We start from the raw sequence: 23,746 nt of genomic DNA, 5'->3' as shown, positions 1-23,746 counted from the left end.
ATAGATTTTGAAAAGGCCGAAGGTTTCCATTTGTTATTTGGTTCCTTTCTGTGTGAAGTTAACAAAGAAAGTTAGTTTGGAAGAGTTACTCATTCCAGGAATGAGCTTCAAAGCTGTAGTTTTATTTGCAGACCACTTGTCACTCATCATTTGTGTGGTTATTGCATAAAAGAAAGTAAATTATAATGTGGATTTTATAATAAATTTATACTATTTCATAGTTATAATATTATAAAGCAAAAATGATGTTGTTTCTTTTGTATTTAGCATATTTTTCATCTTTTACTTTTCTGCGCATTTTTCTTTATTTTTCACATTCGCTCCCCTAGTTTAGTTCTTTATGCATGAACATTCTAAAAACTGCTGATCCGCTTAAACTATTGTGTTCTCTTCCAAGAATAATCTTTATTATATGCACAATATAGGAAGGACAGCCAGCTATGCTGAGCTTTTTTCAGTGAACATGTAGATAAGCAGTCACTTTTGCAGAATACAAAAGAGGTAATGGTTGTGCTAAGACAGTCCTTTGCTCGCTGCCATCTAATCCTTTCTTTTTTTAATGTAAAATTTATTTTTACCAAAGTAACACATGCACAAAACATAAAAAGTAAATAGTTTTGGAAGAGTTATCATGAAATAAACAAAATCCAAACTATACTCTTTTGTCTCACCCTTTTCTTATCCCCAAGTATTATACCCCAGAAACAACTGCATTCAACTCTTCTTCCTGATTTTCCTGGTATTTACCTCTATGCTTCTGAACAGTATGTTCATCTGCCATTTTCTCACCTATCAAGGCTAGACATTATCTATTGGCTTCCTACTTTGGAATATGAGAATTTGCATTCCCATCACATATACATATGCATACATCTATGCTTCTCTTCCATCCTTCCATGAAATTGCTTCACACTCTTAATTTTATTAATATTCAGTGCTTACATTTTTATGGAGATGTAACTATTTTTATAACTGATTCACAGTGTATGTGATCATATCTCCTTACAACTTTTTGTTTATCCTGAAGCTAACTTTTAAAAAATTTCCAGGTATCTTTTATTAATTTTACCCCTAAGCTTGCCAACAGTGCTAGAAAACTCTGCTCAATATATTCAGACATTTTCAGTCTGTAAGTTCCATGTTTTTCCTTGGAGACATGTTTTCTGGAGCTCTCTGGTCTCATACAGTATTGGAATCTTACGACTGCTATATGACTGTATAGCTATTGGCCTAGGCCTTCTTTCACTGATACCTAATTTTCTTCTCTTACTTGTTGGCTCTCTGGTTTCCTGGGTACCAAGTCTTCTTTACTGATACATTGCTTTATTGCGAAATATATCTTCCAGAAAACTGCCAAATAAAAAATGTGTAGGGAATAGACATTTTGACATTTAGTATATCCAGAGGTGGGTTTCCCTGGTGGCTCAGCTGGTAAAGAATCCACCTGCAATTTTGGAGACCTGGGTTTGACCCCTGGGTTGGGAAGATCCCCTGGAGAAGGGAAAGGCTGCAGGTCAAGAAGAAAGAGTTAGAATCGGACATGGAACACCAGACTGGTTCCAAATTGGGAAAGGAGTACGTCAAGGCTGTATATTGTCACGCTGCCTTTTAACCTACATGCAGAGTACATCATGAGAAATGCCAGGCTGGATGAAGCATAAGCTGGAATAAAGATTGCCAGAAAAAATATCAATAACCTCAGATACAAAGATGACACCACCCTTATGGCAGAAAATGAAGAAGAACTAAAAAGGCTCTTGATGAAAGTGAAAGAGGAGAGTGAAAAGCTGGCTTAAAACTCAACATTCAAAAAATGAAGATCATGGTATCCAGTATCATCATTTCATGGCAAACAGAAGGGGAAACAATGGAAACAGTGTCAGACTTTATTTTCTTGAGCTCCAAAATCACTGCAGATGGTGACTGTAGCCATGAAATTAAAAGATGCTTGCTCCTTGAAAAAGAAGCTATGACCAACCTAGAAAGCATATTAAAAAGCAAAGACATTACTTTGCCAACAGAGGTGCATCTAGTCAAAGCTATGGTTTTTCCAGTAGTCATGTATGGATGTGAGAGTTGGACTATAAAGAAAGCTGAGCCCTTAAGAATTGATGCTTTTGAACTGTGGTGTTGGAGAAGACTCTTGAGAGTCCCTTGGACTGAAAGGAGATCCAACCAATCAATCCTAAAGGAAATCAGTCCTGAGCATTTATTGGAAGGACTGATGCTGAAGCTGAAACTCCAATACTTTGGCCACCTGATGCAAAGAAATGACTCATTGGAAAGACCCTGATGCTGGGAAAGATTGAAGGCAGGAAGAAAAGGGGACAACAGAGGATGAGATGGTTGGATGGCATCAGTGACTTGACGGACATGAGTTTGAGCAAGCTCTGGGAGTTGGTGATGAACAGGGAAGCCTGACATGCTGTAGTCCATGGGTTTCAGAGTTGGACTGAGCGACTGAACTGAACTGATATCTAGAGGTATCTTTATTCTACTTTCACAATTGATACTTTGGAAAGGAATCCTTTCAGTACTGAGCTTTGTGTGATATTTGCCTGAGGTGGAGGAGGGAGGTGGGCATTGACAGGTGAAATTAGTACATTAATACAGTTTTACTTTGGATGTTTCTTATTATAAGTGAGGGTAAGGATTTATAATTTTTGCTTTTACTTTCCTAAGATGTTTGTTAATATTTCATTCATATGCTTTCCCATTTTTAAAATTTGGTTGTTGGACTTTGATTTTTTTATTTTTAGGAACTCCTTATATATTAGAGATATCAGCCCTTTTTAATGATGAGAATTGGTAATATTTTCCTGCAAGGACTCAAGCACCTGAAAGGTAATTTGATAGCATCTTTTAAAATAAAAAGTGAATTCTATGCAGAAATTTGTAATATCTATCCAGAAGATATATTCATACATGTGAAAAATGACCTAGAAATAGGAATATTCATCACAAAATTGTTTGTAAATAGCAAGATTGGAGGCAATATAAATATTATCTATGAGTTCTAGTTAAATAAATCATGATTCTTATTTGATGGAATATTATGCAGCTATATATAAAGAATGGGGGCTTTCCTGGTGGCTCAGTGGTAAAGAAAAACTGCCTGCCAAGGCAGGAGACATGTGTTTGATCCCTGGGTTGGGAAGGTTCCCTGGAGAAGGAAATGGCAACCTACCCCAGTATTCTTGCCTGGGAATCCCATGGCCAGAGGAACCTGGTGGGCTATAGTCCATAGGGTTGCAAAGAATCAGACACCACTGAGTGACTGAGCCTGCACATTGACATATATAAAGAAAAAGATAGTTCTTAATGTGGTTACTGACAGGGACAGATCTCTAAGATATATTTTTAAATTAAAAAATAAGTTACAGGACAATGTGTACTGTGGTTACTACTTTGTAATAAAACCTATGTAACTCTGTATGTAATCAATTTATACATTATATATGTGGAGAATATACCAGTAAACTGGTAGGATGGGTTTCCTCAGTAGCTAAAGATATGTGCTTTTTCTGGTTGACAGATTTATTGATATACAATTTACATATTATGAAAATCATCAGTATTAAGTGTATAATTCAATGAATTTTTTTATATTTAGTATATTGTATCGGAGAAGGCAATGGCACCCCACTCCAGTACTCTTGCCTGGAAAATCCCATGGATGGAGAAGCCTGGTAGGCTGTAGTTCATGGGGTCGCTAAGAGTCGGACACGACTGAGTGACTTCACTTTCACTTTTCACTTTCATGCATTGGAGAAGGAAATGGCAACCCACTCCAGTGTTCTTGCCTGGAGAATCCTAGGGGCTGGGGAGCCTCGTGGGCTGCCACCTATGGGGTCTCACAGAGTCGGACACGACTGAAGTGACTTAGCAGTAGCAGTAGCAGTATATTGTATAGCTATCACCACAATTTACTTTTAGAATATTTCCATTAGTATAAAAATACATACTCCCCTGGAATTATCTAATTGATCCTATGATTATTTCCTCTTTTCATAAGAAGAAAAGCAGCATAAAAAAGTTAAAGGAAGTCTTTAGTAATATAGGCAGGAAAGATGTAAAGCTAGGAATAAAATCAGAATATTATGAAAAGATCCTATCTCCTATTTTTATTGCATCAATATTAGACGTCATTTTGACTTAACATACACTGAAATTTAGATTTAATCATTGTTCACATAAGTGTAAATCTCTGTAAAAGGTCAAAACATTTACCACTCAGAGGAGAAAGAACAAATCATTATACTGAAAAAAGATATTGAAATGAAAATAATACTGTACAGGCACTTTAATTTTTATTGCCTTATTTTGTTAGGAAGTCATAAATACTAATATAGTCTTGTCATATATTACAAAGGTTGATCATCTGCTAATGTTGAGATTAATAATCTCCACCATGGTTAACTCATAAAATCACACAAATCTTGATTTGGATGAGGTTTTAGAAATTTATCTATGACATTTCCCCAGATTTATTCCACTAGATATCAGCCAATCTAATTATGTTAGTGATGTGTTTAACCTTTGTGAAAGTCTCTATATAGGTTTATTTATATGAATATTATTGGTGCTAAAAAATCCAAGGGCCAAAAAATTGCAACCTGTTCCTTCTCAAGTGACTAATAATACTTAGGAACAACAACAACAAAAAAATAGGATGATGATAGCACCCTTTATTCCTTTATTGAGCATTTACTGTATCCCATCAGTGACTTAGAGTTCTGCTTTACATACGTTAGGACTTTTAAGGTCAGTCATCTGGGATGAAGGTCTTATTTTTAATCCCATTTTTACTTACAGTAGAGGAAATCCCATTAACATCAGTTAATGAAACTTTTTCCTGGAGAGGTTAATGAACATGTCTAGTGTCACACATCTACTAAATGAAAAGAGCTCTGATTTGAATCCAATCTTTAATCACCATGCTTTTGTGATATAGTTGTTGCATTAGTCTCACTTCTGGTTCTATGTTGTATCACCCTTTTATTTCTTTATTTCACTTTATATATTTTACCTACTACTTTTTGTGTCTTGACTTATAAAGAAACTTAAATGTTTTCTAGAAAGTGATGGGTCTAAATAAGCAAGCACACTGACTATTGTCTGTCCGTAGTCTTGTATTTTATTAGGAGAAAAAAAAAGAAAAACACGTTTTTGTGAATATTATAGTTTGGTCTTGGTTAACAGGATAAATTTTGTTTGTTTGTTTTGACACCTAAGGACAGGTTTCCTTTGGTGGAGCAGTTTGTCTTTGCCAAGATAAAACAAGAGCTAATGAATCAACATTGATTGAGTCACTGTGGGGGAATACAGAGAATTATGATAGAGTTCCTGGCCTTTGGAGCTTACATATGTAATTGTTGAGTGAAAATACCTGTTCAAAACCACAAACGTTTGAAGAGTGATTATTAATGGCACTGATAATGGGTCCTCTATGTATCACAAGTTAATGTTAACGGCAAAGGGAAGACAATGTAGGAAGTAATGTGTGTTTTTTTGTTTTTGTTTGTTTTTTAAGAAATTCTAATCCCTGAAGCAAATCAAGAATTCTTAACACTTGAGTGCTCTGAAGAGTTCTATTTGGACCAGATGTTCTATAAGTTTTGTTCAAGTTAAAAACAATGTAATTTTATGAATCATAAAGTATATTTAGTACAGTGAAATTCCAAATAGTAAATGGATAAGAGATTTGTATGAAGGAGATATCAGAAAACCCAGAGTGGTCATTGAGAGTAATTGGAGAGACAAAGAGAATATTTTTCATTTCCAGGATTAGAGGTGTGCGTATGTGTGTGTTGTGGCTGCGGGGGAAGGACGGAGGATAGAGAAAAGTCGCCCACTGAGCAAATTTTTCAAAAACGGATGCCTTTTCAAACGTTGAGCCTCTGATAAAAACACTTTAAAGGAATTGTCCAATATGCTTTTAAAATTTAAAAGGAAACCAGTGAGAGATATAGAAAAGGGAGTCGATTTGAGTAGCCCATCGTAGTGTTTCCTCCATCTTTAACCAACGGTAAAGATGGAGCTAGTACTTCCATCCCCACTTGCTCTTTCAAGCCTCCAAATGGTAGATCTTACTGTTGGTAGCAGATTTCTTACCAACTTTTTAATACATCTCTCAACCTGTGTTCTTTTCCATCCAGGTATTGTGAGTATTTCCTACAGGTGCAGACTAATCAGCTGAGTGAGGTGAGAATCGTTATCTTCCTCCACTTGGAACTTCAAGCGTCGGGAAGCAAAAGCCGTATGTTTCAATCTGATGTCTACTTGCTTCAGAAGCACAGTTTTCACTAAGCAGTGGTCTTGGTTAATGGGATAAAGTTTCTTTTGGTTTTTGGTTTTGAGAGGATGGAGGGGTCTGTTAATAAAAGATGGCATAGTAAAAAAAGAAAAAAGCTATGAAATAGTTTTTTTCTTGGCCCATCTAAGTCGACGGTAGCCAAGTTGGGACCTGCTTTGGAGGGAAAAGTGGAGGAGGTCTTTGGGCAGTCCTGCGGTCCAGGGGACACCCTCCCGAGGTCCAGGGCAGTGGGTGTGGAGGGCTGGGTGCTAGTCCACCCACACCGCCCTGAGAGGGCAACAGGGACTTCGAGGAGGAACGTACAATAGAAACCAAGCAAGCCACTCTGCTCAACAACAGGCCGAGGCCCAGAGCGCAAAGGGCGGAGGGCCCCAGGCGCGCGGCGCCGCGTAGGAGGCCACTGCGGCGGCGCCCCCTCCCCGCCGTCCCCGCGCCCCGCCGCTCGCCGCCCGCAGCCGGGCGCCGGCGCGCTCGGCTCTTTCCGCCGCCGCCGCTGCCACGCGCTGCCCCGTGCGCTCCGGCACCTTCGGCAATTTCCGTCGGGCTCTAGCCGCCATTTTCTCTCCGCTTGTGTGTCTCGCCGGCTGCGTGGCTCGGTTCTTGTGAGCGAAGCTTTGTTCGGTTCGGCAATGGACGGGTAGGTAACGGGTTTGGCGAGGTGGTGTGTGAGAGGGGAGTGGGGCCCGCCTGTGGCCCCGTCCGGGGTCGGGCAGAAACCCTCTGGCGGCCCCTCCCAGGGCTGGGCTGCGGTTACCCAACCCCCGCCCCATCGCACACACCCCTCCCTGGGCTTCCCCCGGCGGGCTCTGGTCGAGAAAACGGGAAGAAAGCGGACTCGTAGGCTTGGCCGGCATTGGGGCGACGACCCCGGAGAAGCAGCGGGTCTTGGAGGGGCGGCGAGGGATGCGGTGGGGGCCCCAGAATGTCTCGCCCGGCCCTTCCCCCCTCTAGGAGCCATTTCGATCCGTAACCGGGGACCCGGACCCCGGACGAGCGGTTCCGGTGGGAGCGAGTGTAGCGGCCGGAGAGCGAGGCCTACGTTGGGGGAGGGGGGCGGCTCCCCGCTGAGAGAACAGAGGCCCCCCCCCCTCCCCGGACCCCCTCCCTAGAAGTCCCAGGCCTTCTTGGCCCCGCCTGGCCCGCCCTGGCTGGGGGAGATGCCGGTGGCGGGAGCTCCGGGGAAAGCTAAGTGGGAGCCGCGGGGGAAGGGGGGCGGGGAGGCGTGCGGCGGCGGGAGGAAGGGGGAGGGCAGATGTCACACTCTTTTGTTTTCACTGGAGTCTGCTAGTGGGGGCGGGAGGCTGAAAAATGCCTTTCTGTGCGGCCTAAGAACGTTGAAGGCTTGGCAGAAGGGCCCAGAAATTAAATCATCTCAAAAAACGAAGTGTTTGTGGTGGACATCAGTCACATGGGCAAAGGCTAAGAGCTGTGGCAGAAAGAAGAGCAGATAGTCAACACAGGGCCATCTTTTCAGCTACTTTGACCAGTTTCGGGAAAAACAAAAACAACTCTTAAAAAGCCAGAACCATCTGCACCTTTGAGGCTGGCGATAGAATGCTAAGTGAGGTGAGGCAAAGGCTTCGGGAAATGATACGGGACCAGGGTTTCCCTGCACTTAACGCTCCACACCTGAAAAGACTCTAATAATTTAACTCATTGTTAAAGGAGGCACCCTTTAGGGCGAAATGTAGCCGTATTCAGCCCGTTTGGGAGCATAGGAAAACAGTATCTTTTATTGGAATCAGTGACTGTATTTGAAGGGTCAGAAGTAAAATACGAGGTTTTTTTAAGCATCTGGATTTCGATGTTTTTTAAGGATATCAAGTGCAGATCTAGTAAAAGTTAACAGACTAACGAAATTTGACTCATCCTAGGTGTTCTCTAAAGATTATTTTCTAGATGAAACAAATCCAGATTTCACTGTTTTCCCCAGATCAGCATGGAAATAGATGGCAAAATTTGTATTGAATTTCATGTTTCCTCATCCTATTAAGATTACTAAAGAGTTGAATTAAGTCTTAAATTATTAACCTAAGTGTAGCGGGACATTATGTAGGCTTTGGGGTTTTGTTCTTTTTGCTATTTGAAATTAAAAAAAAAACACCGAAACTGTGAGTTTCCTCACATGTTTGAAAGTCATTTCTAGAAAGCCAAGTTGATAATGTTCCACCGACCATCTTTGTGTGTGTTTTCCATCTGCATTTTGAGTGGAAGATTTATGATTGATGAACTACCCTAAAAAGTTTCTAACAGTGACCATTTGAATAACTAGAGGTTGAAGCTTTTTGTTTGTTTGTTTTACAGAATTGTCACTGATGTTGCAGTTGGCGTAAAGGTAGGAAAACAGTGTTTAAAACTAAGGAAAGCTGGGTTCCTCGATCTACTGAGTGTATTATCATTAAAGGAAACTTTCTGTTGACTTCTGAAAACTATAATATAGCTTACAAAAATTCCAGTGGAAAGTACTTGTTGAATTTTTAACATTGGTTTATATAAATAGTTTTAACCTAAATAGACAACCATAAATTTTTCTAGAAAAGCAGTCTCTGAGAATAATATTTTAAAGTATGAATGGTGTTCAAGGAATTGAAAAAGCTTATATTCTTGTAAATATAAAACGATAACCCAATTTTCTGAGGGGAACTTATGGTTCTAAATGGACAGATAAAGTGATTTGACCTAAATGATATAATTATAGTAATATAAGATTTTTTTCACTCTGCTTTTCTGTTATGAAGTCTGAGATATTTTCACTAGTAATAAGCTTCATTAGAAATCAGTTTACCCTGATTTTTAAAGAGAATAAAGAAACTTGTTCAGGCAGTTAGCTTCAAATTTGAGTCAGAAGTTATAGAGTTGGTTTGTGCGTCTACTAAAGAAAGTTAGTCCTTACATAGAGATTGTTTAGAATCTTTCGTCACTCACTTTGGCCAGAAAAACTATTCATACTTTAAACCTTAGATCTAGTGTAGAGATTGTTTAGAATCTTTCCTCACTCTCTTTGGCCAGAAAAACTATTCATACTTTAAACCTTAGATCTAGTGCTTAGGCCTTTCATTTCCTTGAATCCTTGTACATTTTAACATTGGGATGTATTACAAATTTCTGTTTGTAAACCTTTCTGCCCTGTTAGGGCACGATTCTTAAATCTTTAGTTTTCCAAGCCTGGCAAAATGTCTTTCAAGCCTAGATCTCAAATACTTGTTGGAGGCAAGACATTTACCTCCTTCAAGTATGAGTGGTCACGAGAGGCAGTTTGCTCTTGAGAGTCCAGTTATTCCTGACCATTCTAAATAATTTTTGGAATTCTTAAAATTTCATCAATAACAATGTGATATTCTTTAGAACACTTGGAGATATTTTGTGTTTTCTTGCTTATTTTCTGTCCTCTCTTTCTAGTAAATTAAGCACTTGTCCACACTGTACTATTTTGCCTTACCTGTTAAGTTCATATTATGTAGATTGAGGGAGAAGTAATGAGCTTTTTGTGGGAAGGTGTATTTATTTTTATTCAGCAATGGTATTTTCTAAGAGGGTCAGATGTAGTTAACCATCCAAGCATATCTTCTGGAAGTGAATTTTTAAAAATATAAATGATGCAAGTCTGAGTTGTCAATTACTGGATAAGGAGAAAAGGAATTCACAAAACCTAGAACAAGCAGAAAGAAATGAAGATGCTTGGAAGAGGGTGTTCAGATGTGGTTTATTGGCAGTTTTCTACATTAGTAGTTTGAAGAGGGAATGTTGTTAGAAAATTATGTTAAGTGGTTGCTAGCCTTTTTTTTTGTCTGTTGTTTAATATAAAAGTTTTGATAACTGAAGTTGTATTTTTATAATCTGCTGCTGCTGCTAAGTCGCTTCAGTCGTGTCCGACTCTGTGCAACCCTGTAAACGTCAGTCCACCAGGCTCCCCCATCCCTGGGATTCTCCAGGCAAGAACACTGGAGTGGGCTGCCATTTCCTTCTCCAATGCATAAAAGTAAAAAGTGAAAGTGAAGTCACTCAGTCGTGTCCAACTCTTCTTGACCCCCATGGACTACAGCCTACCAGGCTCCTCTGTCCATGGGATTTTCCAGGCAAGAGTACTGGAGTGGGGTGCCTATAATTTGCTAGGATAATGGTTAAGAATTTTTCCTTTGGCGTTGGATTTATGTGCCAAGTAATTAAGCTTTCATGAAATTTAAAAAAGTAATACATGTGTGTAGTTAAAAAAAATTCAAGTGAAAAATATTTCTCCCTGATTTCCAGTCCTTTTTCTTAGGTGTAGGTGATTATGTTAAAATTTTTTTTGTGCATTTTTTTTCCTGAAATTACTAGTTTACATATTACCACACATATAAACATCCTTGTTTAGTTACACAAATGTATTCATGCCATGTGTACTGGCCCATATTGTGCCTTAAAAAGAAGCTTTATTGAGATATAATTTGAGATCAACCACCTATATTTAAGGTATACAGTGTTTTTACATATATACACCTATGAACCACTACTATCAGGGTAATGAACCCCAGGAGTATCATTTTGCTCCTTTGTAATTACTCCCTTCTGCCTTTCTTTCCCCAGCCAACCACTGATCTGTTTTGTGTCACTGTAGATTAGTTTGCAGTTTTTAGAATTTTAAGCAAAGAGTCATACAGTATGTATCCTCTTTTTCCCTGGATCATTCCACTCAGCATTATTGGAATTTCAGCCATGTTGTATATCAGTAGTTCATTCCTTTTTATTGCTTAGTAGTACTACATTGTACAGACATACAGCAGTTTGTTTATCCACACAACTCTTGATGGACATTTGGATTGTTTCCAATTTGGGTCTATTATAAATAAAGTTTCTGTGCAGGTCTTTTTGTAAACAAATGCTTTCATTTCCAGTTTACTGCCCGTGGCATCCCCCATCTACATCCTCTCTAGTGCTTGTTACTGTTTTTTCTTAATTATAGACAGTCTGATGGATGTGAACTGGTAATCTCTTTGTGGTTTTATTTTTCATTTTTCTAGTGTCTTTGGTGTTGAACATCTTTTCATGGACTTTTTTGCAAGCTATATGTCATTGGTTAAGTCTATTTGAATGTCTGCTTTTCAAATTGATTTATTTCTTTAAGTTTTGAGAAGTCTACATTCTGGTTACAGGTTCTTTATCAGATATATGGTTTGCAGTATTTTCTGCCTTTTTTGTTTTGATTCTCTCAATGGTGTTTTGAAAAATAGCATTTTTTAATTCTGATGAATTTAAGTTTACCAGGTGTTTGCTAGTGTGGCTCATGCTTTTGGTCATATCTAAGTCATCTTTAGGATCTTCCCTGGTGGCTCAGACGGTAAAGCATCTGCCTACAGTACCTACCATGTGGGAGACCCGGGTTCAATCCCTCGGTCGGGAAGATCTCCTGGAGAAGGAAATGGCAACCCACTCCAGTATTCTTGCCTGGAAAATCCCATGGATGGTGGCACCTGGTAGGCTACAGTCCATGAGGTCGCAAAGAGTCGGACACGACTGAGCGACTTCACTCACTCACTCATTGTCTTTACGGCTTCCCTGGTGGCTCAGTGAGGGCTTCTCAGTGGATCAGGGGTAAAGAAACCACCTGCAATGCAGAAGATACAGGTTTGATCCCTGGGTTAGGAAGATTCCCTGGAGAAGGAAATGGCAACCCACTCTAGTATTTTTCCTTGGTAAATACCATGGACAGAGGAGCCTGGTGGGTTGCAGTCCATGGAGTCACAAAAGAGTCTGAAGTGACTTAGTGACTAAGTAATAAAAACAGGTCATTGTGAAACCCAGGGTCACAAAGATTTCTCCTTTGTTTTCTGATAGATTTTATAGTTTTTAGTTTTACATTTAAGTTCTTTTTAACTTTTTTTAATATGATGCAATGTATGAATCAAGATTTTTTGGATTTGAATATGGAAATTCACTTTTTTTAGCATGATTTGTTGAAAAGACTTTTTTTTTCTAATTGAATTGGCTGTGCATCTTGGTCAGAAACAATTATTATCTACATATGATTCTTTGTACTGTATTCTTTTTCATTGACCCGTTTTTGTCTATTTAGTAGCCAAAAATGTACTATCCTACTTAGTTTTATATCAAATCTTGAAATAAAGTGGAACTGTGTTTGTTTTCAAAGTTGTTTTGGCTCTTCTGGGTCCTTTACATTTTCCTATGAGTCAGTTTCTACAGAAAGGCCTGCTGGAATTTAATTGAAATTAACTTGAATCAATAGAGCAATTTGGGGAAAATTAACATCTTAATGTTGAGTTTTTCCACCCATGAACACAAATTATCTTAACATTTAATTCAATCTTTTACTTTTTGGAGCAGTTATATTTTCACTATACAGATTTTTTGTCTTTTTACTCAGATTTATCCTTATTTTGGGTTTTTTTTTTGGTGCTATTCTAAGTAATATTTAAAACAAATGTCCATTTGTTATTAATATATAGAAATAAAGATTATTTTTGCCCATTGCTTTTGTATTTAGCACATTTGCCAGACATTTTTATTACAGTATACAGCTTTTTGGTAGATGCCATCAGATTTTCTGTGTACACTGTTTATTATATTTTCTATCTGAATGTCTTTTCTTTTTCTTACCTATGGCATTTAGTTGTTCAGTCACTAAGTATGAAAAAGCATCTAGTGCAGTGTTTAAATAGGGAGAGCAAGCATTCTTTGTTCCTGAATTAAATACCTTAAATGACGTTATTTTTTTCCTAAATGTTTGGTACAGTTCACCAGTGAAGCTGTATGGGTTTGCTGTTTTTGTGGGAAGGTTTTAAACTACACATTCAATTTATTGAATAGATACAGGATTATTCAGATTATCCTTTTGAGTGAGCTTTGGCAATTTTGTTTTCATAGAATTAGTCTGTTTCATCAAAGTTGCTAAACTCTTCATCAAAGTTGCTAAGCTTTTTCATCACAGTTGCTAAACTTATTTGTAGGGTTGTTTGTTGTATTGGATTTTTATATTTTTAATAACTAGAATCTATAGTGATGTCATCTCTCTCATTTCTGATATTGATAATTAGTGTCTTTTCCTTTATCAGTCTGTCTAGAAATACATTGATTTTATTAATTTAAATAATCAGCTTTTGGCTTCATTGAATTTTCTATGTTTTCCATTTCCCATCTTATTGATTTCTGCTGTTTGAATGTTCTGCTTTGTATTTAGTTTGCTTTTTTCCTATTTAATATTAAAGTTGATGTAGTTGACACGGTATCTTTTCTAATACAGAGGATTAATGTTATGTATTTTCATACAAATATTGCTTTTATGGCATCCCTCAAGTTTTGACATGTAAGCTTCTTTTCATTCAGTTCAGAGTACATCTACCATGTTTATTTCTTTGACCCATGGATTATTGAGAGGTATGTTATTTAATTTCCAGGTATTTGGAATTTTCCATATACTTTTTGTTTGTTTCTAATTTAATTCATTGTGCCTGGAGAACATATTTTGGAAGACTTGAATCTTTGTAATTTTTTCTTATTTTATGGTTTAGATATTATATATCCTGTTAGTTTTAAGTGCTTTATAGAGAGGTGTATTCTGTTGTTGGGCGATGTGTTCTGTATATGTTAATTAGGTCGTGCTTATTGGTAATGTTGTTCAAGTGATGTCTTTCTATTGCTGTCACTTACTGAAAAAATGACATTGAAATCTATATTGTGCGTTCGTTTGTTTTGCCTTGTGTTTCTATCATTTTCACTTTATATTTTTGAAATTACAATTAGTACATAAATGTTTAAGATTACTATGTCCTCTTGATATATTCACCTCTTTATTATTATACAGTGACCATTTTTATTCATGGTAATCTTCTTTGCTTTAAGGTATACTTTTTCTAATTATACTCATCTTGGCTTTGTTTTGAGTAGAGTTCACATGGTTTATCTTTTTCCATTGTGTTACTTTCAGACTATTTGTATCCTTCAGTTTAAAGTGTAGTTCTTGTAGACTACAGGTGGTCAGAGTATTGGAGCTTCAGCTTCAGCATCAGTCCTTCCAATGAATATTCAGGGTTCATTTTCTTTAGGATTGACTGGTTTGATCTCCTTGCTGTTCAGGGAACTCTGAACAGTTTTCTCCAGCACCACAGTTCAAAAATACCATTTTTTGAGTGCTCAGCCTTCTTCACAGTCCAACTCTCACATCTGTCCATGATTACTGGAAAAACCATAGCTTTGACTATATGAACCTTTGTTGACCAAGTGATGTCTCTGCTTTTTAATGTGCTGTCTAGTTTTGTCATAGCTTTTCTTCCAAGGAGCTAGTGTCTTTTAATTTCATGGCTGCAGTCTTTGTCTGCAGTTATTTTGGAGCCCAGGAAAATAAAATCTGTCACTTGTTTGCACTTTTTCGCCTCTATTTGCCATTAAGTGATGGGACTGGATGATATGATCTTAGTTTTTTTTATTTTGAGTTTCAAGCCAACTTTTTCACTCTCCATTTTTTACCCTCATCAGGAGAAGGCAATGGCACTCCACTCCACTACTCTTGCCTGGAAAATCCCATGGACGGAGGAGCCTGGTAGGCTGCAGCCCATGGGGTCTCTAGAGTCGGACACAACTGAGCGACTTCACTTTCACTTTTCACTTTCATGCATTGGAGAAGGAAATGGCAACCCACTCCAGTGTTTTTGCCTGGAGAATCCCAGGGTCGGCGGAGTCTGGTGGGCTGCCGTCTATGGGGTCGCACAGAGTCCGACAGGACTGAAGTGACTTAGCAGTAGCAGTAGCAGTGGCTCTTTGCCATTAAAGTATTAGAATACTTCTCCCCTTTTGGCCTGTGTACTATTGTTATTATAACATTGTACTTCTACATGTTATAAATTCTATAGCGCATTCTTTAAGTAGCCATTTATCTTTTTAAAAGACTTAAACAACAAGAGAAATAACCTTCTACTTTACATAGTTATGCACGTGCATTGAATACTCAGGGAGGATTCTCTGCTGACCTTCCAGAGTTCTCTTTGTGCAGCTCTCTGTTGAACTCTGCCAAACAAACTTGAGCTGCTTTGATCTTGGATTTTTGACTTTTAACTGTCAGGGAATTTCTGAAGTTCAACCCAGTTTCCTTATTGGAGCTGGGCCTTGACCTGGACTTTCTCAAGCTAGTAAGCTGGGACAGTCATGGCTTATCCCATGGTGCATCGTTGTCAAGTGTCCAGTGGTCTTGAAAAACAGTGTTGTATAAATTATGTATGACTTTTTTGTTTTCCTAAGTAGGGCAGATTGGTCCATTGTTACACCTTCTTGGCTAGAAGTAGAAGTTCACTTAAAAATTTTACTTAATATGGTCTCTGCAATTATAGTTTTGTCTTGTTACATTGGTGCCTCACACTGTAGTTGCTTTACACATCACAGTTGAGTTCCACATCGACTAATATTTTGATTTAATTATTTTTGCAGTTAACAAGTGAGAATATTAAAAATAAAAGTAAAAATACTGTGTCAAATTAAATTACAGCTAAAGAGTTTATTAAAGCCACAATGCCAAGAGGATTCTTACTCATTTGTTTTCTACAATTGTGTATGGGAGTGCTTGTTTTTCTGTACCCTTACCAATTCTGAGTTTTAATGAAAATTTAGAATATTAGCTAATTTTAGGGTAAAAAAAGCTTTGTAATTTATATTTTGAAATAGGTGAGATTTTAAAACTTTGGCTTTCTGTTTCTGTGAACTGCCTCTTTGAATATGGGATCTATTTTAATGATTATCATGTTTGTCCAACTCTATATATAAAGATAATTGATTCATATGCATTATAGGTACTTTTTCCTACAGTTTTATTACTTTTTTGATACAGTTTTGGGCATTTAGATGTTGTTGCCCACCAGGCTCGCTGGTCCATGGGGTTCTCCAGGCAAGAATACTGGAGTGGGTAGTCATTCTCTTCTCTGGGGGATTCTCCCAACCCAGGAATCGAACCTGTGTCTCCTGCATTGCAGGAAGATTCTTTACCATCTGAGCCACCAGGGAAGCCCATTTGAATTATTAAGTAGTATAATTCAGCTTTTTTTCCTGTTTGATACTTAAACATTTTAAAACATTTTAAACTTAAGTTTCTTTAGAATTGAGATGACAAACTTTGAATATTAAGTGTGATTGTACATAAAAAGTATTTTCCATGAACTAAGTCCTTTATTAATGTTAACCAATTTATACTACATATAGAATATCCAGTTTTTGTAGCTCTGGGCTATGTTGAAATCTCATTTTTCATTATCCATATGAATGTTTTCATTAATTTCAGTTCAGTTAGTTCAGTACCTCAGTTGTGTTCAACTCTTTGTGACCCCCACGGACTGCAGCACATCAGGCCTCCCTGTCCATCACCAACTCCTGGAGTTTACTCAAACTCATGTCCATTGAGTCGGTGATGCCATCCAACCATCTCATCTTCTGCCGAGCCCTTCTCCTCCCACCTTCAATCTTTCCCAGCATCAGGGTCTTTTCAAATGAGTCAGCTCTTCTCATCAGGTGGCCAAAGTATTGGGAGTTTCACCTTCAGCATCAGTCCTTCCAATGAGTATTCAGGCCTGATTTCCTTTAGGATGGACTGGTTGAATCTCCTTGCAGTCCAAGGGACTCTCAAGAGTCTTCTCCAACACCACAGTTCAAAAGTATAAATTCTTTGGCACTTAGCCTTCTTTATAGACCCCTTTTTATTTGGTTAGGTCAGTGAGACTGTGAAACAGAAAGGAAATTGGTAGATTTTAATACAAAGTTTGTTGCATTTCTTAAAAAAAATTTTTTTTAATTCTTTGTAATTTGTTTCAGAGGTTTATTTCTATACTTTTAACCATTTTGCCTCTGAAATTCTTGCAGAATAATGGGCCCAAATAGTTAGCTTTTTTTGGGTTAAATTTCACTAGAATTTTGAAAGCACCAGTTGTAAACTGTTGAATGCAAAGACAGTTTAAGTTGTAATATGGGTACTTTATTCAGCATCATTGGCTTTCCTAGGTAATTGCAATAAAATAGTACTAAACATAACCTTTTTAATAGTAGTTGAATATAACTGATTGATGACCAGTATTTTAACCAAAAACTGTGTTATTCGGGTTTTTAGGTTTTGAGTTTTCTTAAAATGTTACATAATTCTTGCTAGGGTATTTATGTTAGAATTTCAAATTAAAGACATTTGTACTCTTGCCTGGAGAATCCCATGGACAGGGGAGCCTGGTAGGCTGCAGTCCATGGGGTCACTAAGAATTGGACACGACTGAGGGACTTCACTTTTCACTTTTTACTTTTATGCATTGGCGAAGGAAATGGCAACCCACTCCAGTGTTCTTGCTTGGAGAATCTGAGGGACGGGGGAGCCTGGTGGGCTGCCTTCTATTGGGGTCACACGGAGTCGGACACGACTGAAGTGACTTAGCAGCAGCAGCACAGTGTGTCTACTAAATGACAGCACTATGTTAAAAACTGGTGATTCAAAGACACTAAGAATATATGTGTCTTGAGAGCAGAGACCTTACTTATTTTGTTGATTTTCCATCATTGGTAGTACATATTACATAGTACATAGTATACTTAATGACTCTTGGAAGGTCTCTGGCTTCAATATGCTCATAATCTCATGAGCTACTTATCAGTAAAAAGGTCAATGCCAATTTTATTGCTTAACCTTCTTCCTTTTCCCTGGAGATCCAAAAGAGCTATATCTTCTAGGACCTCATCTAGTTAAAGACATAAATATACTAATTCAAGGTTTACAAAAATGCCCTAAAGCTACAGTAGGGAACATTAATTGGTAGAATCAGAGTAGATTTCATGAAATTAGTGGATTGTGACCAGTACATGTAAATGTTTGGGTGCAGAACTGAGCAATATATGTTGAGGGAAAGACATGTCTAAAGTTGTGTCAATAGGCTGGCACAGATTCATAACCATTGAACAATCAGCTGAATCGTTTGAATTTTACTGCAGAGTTTGTATGTGGGAGGGAGAGAAAATATAGGATGTCAGATAGGTAGGCAGAAAGATTGTACTTCATGTGGTAGGCAGTATTCCATATACCTGTTGAGTTCAGTTCGGTTGCTCAGTTGTGTCTGGCTCTTTGCAACCCCATGGACTGCAGCACACCAGGCTTCCCTGTCCATCGCCAACTCCTAGAGTTTACTCAAACTCATGTCCGTTGAGTCGGTGATGCTGTCCAACCATCTCATCCTCTGTTGTCCCCTTCTCCTCCTACCTTCAATCTTTCCCAGCATCAGGGTCTTTTCAAATGAGTCAGCTCTTCTCATCAGGTGGCCAAAGTATTGGAGTTACAGCTTCAGCATCAGTCCTTCCAATGAACATTCTGGACTGATTTCCTTTAGGATGGACTGGTTGAATCTCCTTGCAGTCCAAGGGACTCTCAAGAGTCTTCTCCAACACCACAGTTCAAAAGCATCAATTCTTCTGTGCTCATCTTTGTTTGTAGTCCAACTCTTCACATCCATACATGACTACTGGAAAACCATATACCTGTAAGCTTCCATATATGAAAGTAGCTCATTATTCTATTTTTAGAATGTCTCAACTGAGCTGCAAAGTCCTTAGCTTTGGTATTATATGGAGCACTATGATTTAGAATCATGAGCCTCTGTAGTTAACTGTTTAGATATCTTATTTGGTTCATTTGTGTTGCTAAATTGAAAGTTAAATAAGTTTCCTAATTTAGTTTTAGCTATTCATGAAGGACTAAGGTGGTTAGGTAAATTTTTTTACTTGAAAAGTAATAAAATATAATCAAAAAGTTATGGAAGAAATGTGTTTTTGAGAAATGATTCTTGTTATAGCTATTGTGAATTTTGAACTTAGAAAAAAGACATAGTAGTATTATAAACTGTTATTTGTCACTCAGCCCAAACAATCATCAACAAACAACCCATTGCTAAAATTTAGGCTATCCACACTCTACTTTTCTCCTCCTCTGTTATTTTGAGAAAAATTCCGGGTATTTGTATTCATTCGAAAGTACTTTATTGTGTCTCTTTTAAAGATAGAGTCAGTTCTCTCTGTCTACCCTCCTCCCTCTCTGATTTAAAGAAATACAACCACAGTGCACTCCCTCCAAAAGAAAAAAGCAGCAATTGCTTAATGTTCTCAAGTGCCAAATTTGTGTTAAGATTTCTATTTGTCTTGTAAAAGTTGTAGTACGTTTACTGTCTTTATTTTTAGTGGTATGGAAGGTTCAGGATCAAAGATCAACACATTCAGTAAATAAATTTCTTTTGATCTGCAAATTATCCTTTTATCCTTGTGAGGCTTTTATAATTACATTTTATTTTTGAAGAAAACTGATTGTTGGTGGTACAGAGTTATCCGTAGTCTGCATCTACTGATTGTATTCTGATGTTACAATTATTATGTTCTCCATATGTGTCAGTTGGTGGATGGATCTAAGGCCATCACGTTCTCTTGATTTTTAGTAATATTCTGTAAGTGGTGGAATGTTTTTCTGTTAAAAGATACATGATAGCTGATTTTTTTTTTTGCATACGTCTGTGTTTTTTCAAGAACATTCGTTTAAATAACTTTGTTAAACCTGTTTATGCTCAGCATAGTCTTCTCGATAAGTATCTGTTCATCAGTATTCTTAAAGGATATATGCAAAGATGGAAAGTCCAAATAAAATTTTTATAATAAAGCAGAGTCGGACACGACTGAAGCGACTTAGCAGAAGCAGCAGCAGCAGTATTAAAATGTAATATAGATTGGAGTTATTGATGATGAAAAAGAAATGTTTTGTCAGTGTAGGTCTTGTCAAATTAAAAACACATGATTTAGAATTAACAGACGAGTTAACATTGAATAAGGTAGCCTCTGAGTTTCAGTTTTACAGCTTTTAAAATGGGTTTAACGGGACCTATTTCAAAAGTTGTCTTGATTGAACAATATGTAAAAGAATTAGCACAACATGGTACATAACTACTCAAATGATGGTGATGCTTTTTATTATAGTTCTTTAATCTGTAAGTGAGCGAGTAAGTGAAGTCGCTCAGTCGTGTCCGACTCTTTGTGATCCCATGGACTGTAGCCTACCAGGCTCCTCCTTCCATGGAATTTTCCAGGCAAGAATACTGGAGTGGTTGCCATTTCTTTCTCCAAAAGATCTTCCCGACCCAGGGATCGAACCGAGGTCTCCTGCATTGTAGGCAGACGCTTTACCGTCTGAGCCACCAGGGAAGTCCTGTAAATCTGTAAATCCTAAGAAGGAGCACTTTATTAGAAGTCAGCTTCAAAGTTTTCATTTATTTTCTTGGAGTTTTTATATATTGATTTATGGAACTTTTCCTTTTATTGATTCTTAGGAGTTTTTATGAATTGTGGGTACTAAAGCTTTGTTGTACAAGGTACAGATAAACTTCCTGTCTGTGGCTATTTTTTTTTTAATTGATGGTTAGATTTGGAAATACTAACATTAAATTTGTTTTAGCTTTAGGAAATTTGTATTAAATTGATCTTTTATATAGTCTTCCAGATTTTATTTTGAACATTTAAAAATTTTGATTTTCACATTTAGGGCCTCAGTCTACTTGAAATTTAATTTTAGTGTGTTATAAAGGTTACATGGTTTTTTTCCCCTTATGGCTAACAAATTTGCTACAAACTTGATTGATTTCATGTTTTTCCTACTGATCTGCAGTATTAGTTGTCGTGTTGCCATATATGTGAGAAACTTCCCTGGGCTATCTCTTCTGTTTCATTGTTTGTGACTATCGCTATCAATACATGTCTTAATTTAATGTAGCATCATGATAAATCCTGGCTGGAATTTTGGTGAGTAAATTTCACAACTTTTCTTAAAAACTGTCCTTGGCATTTTTTTTCATTTATTTATATATACAAATATATATATGTGTTTGTGTGTATATACAAGATAAGGTGGCTGGGTTCCATGAAGACTTTTGATTTTTGATTGTAGTTGTACTACATTTATAAATTAATTGGAGAGCATATTTCTTCTCCATGATATTTTCTTTATTTGTAAAAGACATGCTCAATGCAGAAACTTGATGCTTTAGGCAAAAAGGAAAATAAGTCACTGGCAGTTTTACCAAAGCTAATGCATTGTACTTCCCATCATTTGTCCTACATGTTGCAAGGATTTTAAACAACTTGTGTGTAAGGCATGAGGAAAGAGAGAGCCTTTTTTTTGACAAATAGTTTGATTTCTTCCAAAGTTATTTTTCAGATTTATTTCTTTTTAATTGGAGGATAATTGTCTCTCAATATAGTATTGGCTTCTGCAATACAACAACATGAATCAGCCATAGGTATACATGTCCCCTCCCTCTTGATCCATGCTCCCACCTCTCATCAAAGTTTACTGATTTATTCGGTTATTCAGTACTTTGCTATTTTCAGAATTTTATAGCATTTTTTAATTCTCCCCTTTTTTATTTTTGCTAAAAGCACATATTCATATTTTATCCTTTAATTTTTCTTGTCAGAGGCCTTATTTTACTGGTTTTTTCAAAGTACCACCTTCTGTAATTTTTTTCATATTTCACTAATTTCTGTTTTTATCTCTTTCTACCCAGCTAGATTTGTTTTATTATTTTTTGTCACTTTACATGCTGAACATGTTTATTTTCTTATTTAAAAATGCATTTAAGATTAAGAAAAATCAGTTGATACGTTTGGCAGTAAGCTTTGATTTGTAGAGTTCTCTTTTTCCTTTTTTTTTTTGAGATTGTGATATAATTGACATATAACATTATATTATTTTCAGGTATACAGCATGATTTGATGTACGTATAAAAATTGTGAAACAATTACCAGAATAAGTATAGTAAACATCCATTGCCACACATAGTTAAATTTTTTTCCTTGTGCTGAGAACTTTTAAGATTTACTTTAGGAAACTTTTGGAGAAGGCAATGGCACCCCTGTCCAGTACTCTTCTTGCCTGGAAAATCCCATGGACGGAGGAGCCTGGTAGGCTACAGTCCATGGGGTCGCTGAGAGTCGGACACGACTGAGCGACTTCACTTTCACTTTTCACTTTCATGCATTGGAGAAGGAAATGGCAACCCACTCCAGTGTTCTTGCCTGGAGAATCCCAGGGACGGGGGAGCCTGGTAGGCTACCGTCTATGGGGTCACACACAGTCGGACACGACTGAAGTGACTTAGCGTAGCGTAGTGTAGCATAGCGTAGCGTTAGGCAACTTTCAAATATTGTTAACTATATCAGCATGTGTTACATGGTCAGGGCTAATTTATGGGCTTCCTTGGTAGCTCAGCTGGTAAACAATCCGCCTGCAGTGTGGGAGATCTGAGTTTGTTCCCTCGGTTGGCAAGATCCCCCAGATGAGGGAACGGCTACCCACTGCAGTATTCTGGCCTGGGAAATGGACAGAGGGGTCTGGCAGGCTACAGTCCATGGGGTCGCAAAGAGTTGGACACGACTGAGCGACTTCCACTTTCACTTTTTCACTTTATGTCAGAATTCCAAGTTTGTACCTTTTGGCCACCATCTTTATTTACTGCCCCAGACTGTGCTTCGGAATTCAGTGTTTTGCGTTTTTTAAGAGTTTACAGGTAAATGAGATCATACAGTGTTTGTCTCTCTCTCTCTCTGACTTATTTCACTTAGCCCTATGACCTCATTTGCATGTTGTTGCAAATGGTAAATTCTTCTTTTATAGCTGTTATGAATGTGTAGATTAACCACATTTTCTTCATCCATTGATGGAGACCTAAGTTGTTTCCCTGGTGCTACAGTGAACATGGGGGTGCAAATGTCTAGATAGTGATTTTATTTCCTTTAGATAAATATCCAGAAATGGCATTACTGGATCATGCAGTTTTACTTTGTAAAATTTTTTGAGAAACTTGCATAGTGTTTTCCTTAGTGGGTACATCAGTTTACATTTCCATCGTCATTGCGCAAGTGTTCCCATTTCTTCAAATCCCTGCCAATGCTTGTTATTTCTTTTTGATAGCATCCATCCACCTAACAGGTGTGAGGTGATACTTCATTGTGATTTTGATTGGCATTTCACTGATCCATGATTGAGTACCTTTTCGTGTACCTATTGGTCATTTGTATGTCAATTTATGTCCTCTGCCCATTCTTTAATCTTTAATGTTTATTTTTAATCTTTAATGTTTATTTTTTCTGAGTTCTATGAGTTTCTTGTATATTTTTGATATTGACATTTCACGTATGATGTGCAGATTTTTCCTTCCATCCATCTTGTTGATGGTTTTCTTCACCCTACAGAAGCTAAAGTTTGACATAGTCCTAATTACTGTTGCTTTTGTTGCCTTTGCTTTTGGTGTCAAATCCAAAAAGTCACTGCTAAGATTGATTTCAAGGAGCTTACTTACTACTTACATTTTTTCTGGGAGTTTTATAGTTTCAGCCCTTATGTTCAAATTTTTAATATATTTTGAGTTAATTTTTATGTGTGATGAAAGATGG

General features: G+C 37.4%; 1 protein-coding gene across 5 annotated transcripts in view; it reads left to right on the top strand.

The window, feature by feature from the left end:
- Positions 1 to 6,871: 6,871 nt before the first annotated feature.
- PTBP2 (polypyrimidine tract binding protein 2) overlaps positions 6,872 to 23,746 on the top strand; it is an 85,695-nt gene continuing 68,820 nt past the window's right edge. For all 5 annotated transcript variants that reach the window (XM_024989568.2, XM_024989566.2, NM_001434849.1 and 2 more), the window contains exons 1-2: positions 6,872 to 6,953; positions 8,621 to 8,651. In XM_024989568.2, the coding sequence (XP_024845336.1) occupies positions 6,946 to 6,953; positions 8,621 to 8,651 (39 nt within the window). In that variant the 5' untranslated portion in view covers positions 6,872 to 6,945. The remainder of the gene's footprint in view (positions 6,954 to 8,620; positions 8,652 to 23,746) is intronic.

Source organism: Bos taurus, chromosome 3 (genome assembly GCF_002263795.3).
Source record: "Bos taurus isolate L1 Dominette 01449 registration number 42190680 breed Hereford chromosome 3, ARS-UCD2.0, whole genome shotgun sequence".
NCBI lineage: Eukaryota > Metazoa > Chordata > Mammalia > Artiodactyla > Bovidae > Bos > Bos taurus.
Note: the sequence above shows the minus strand (reverse complement) of the source record. Positions and strands in the feature narration are given on the sequence as shown.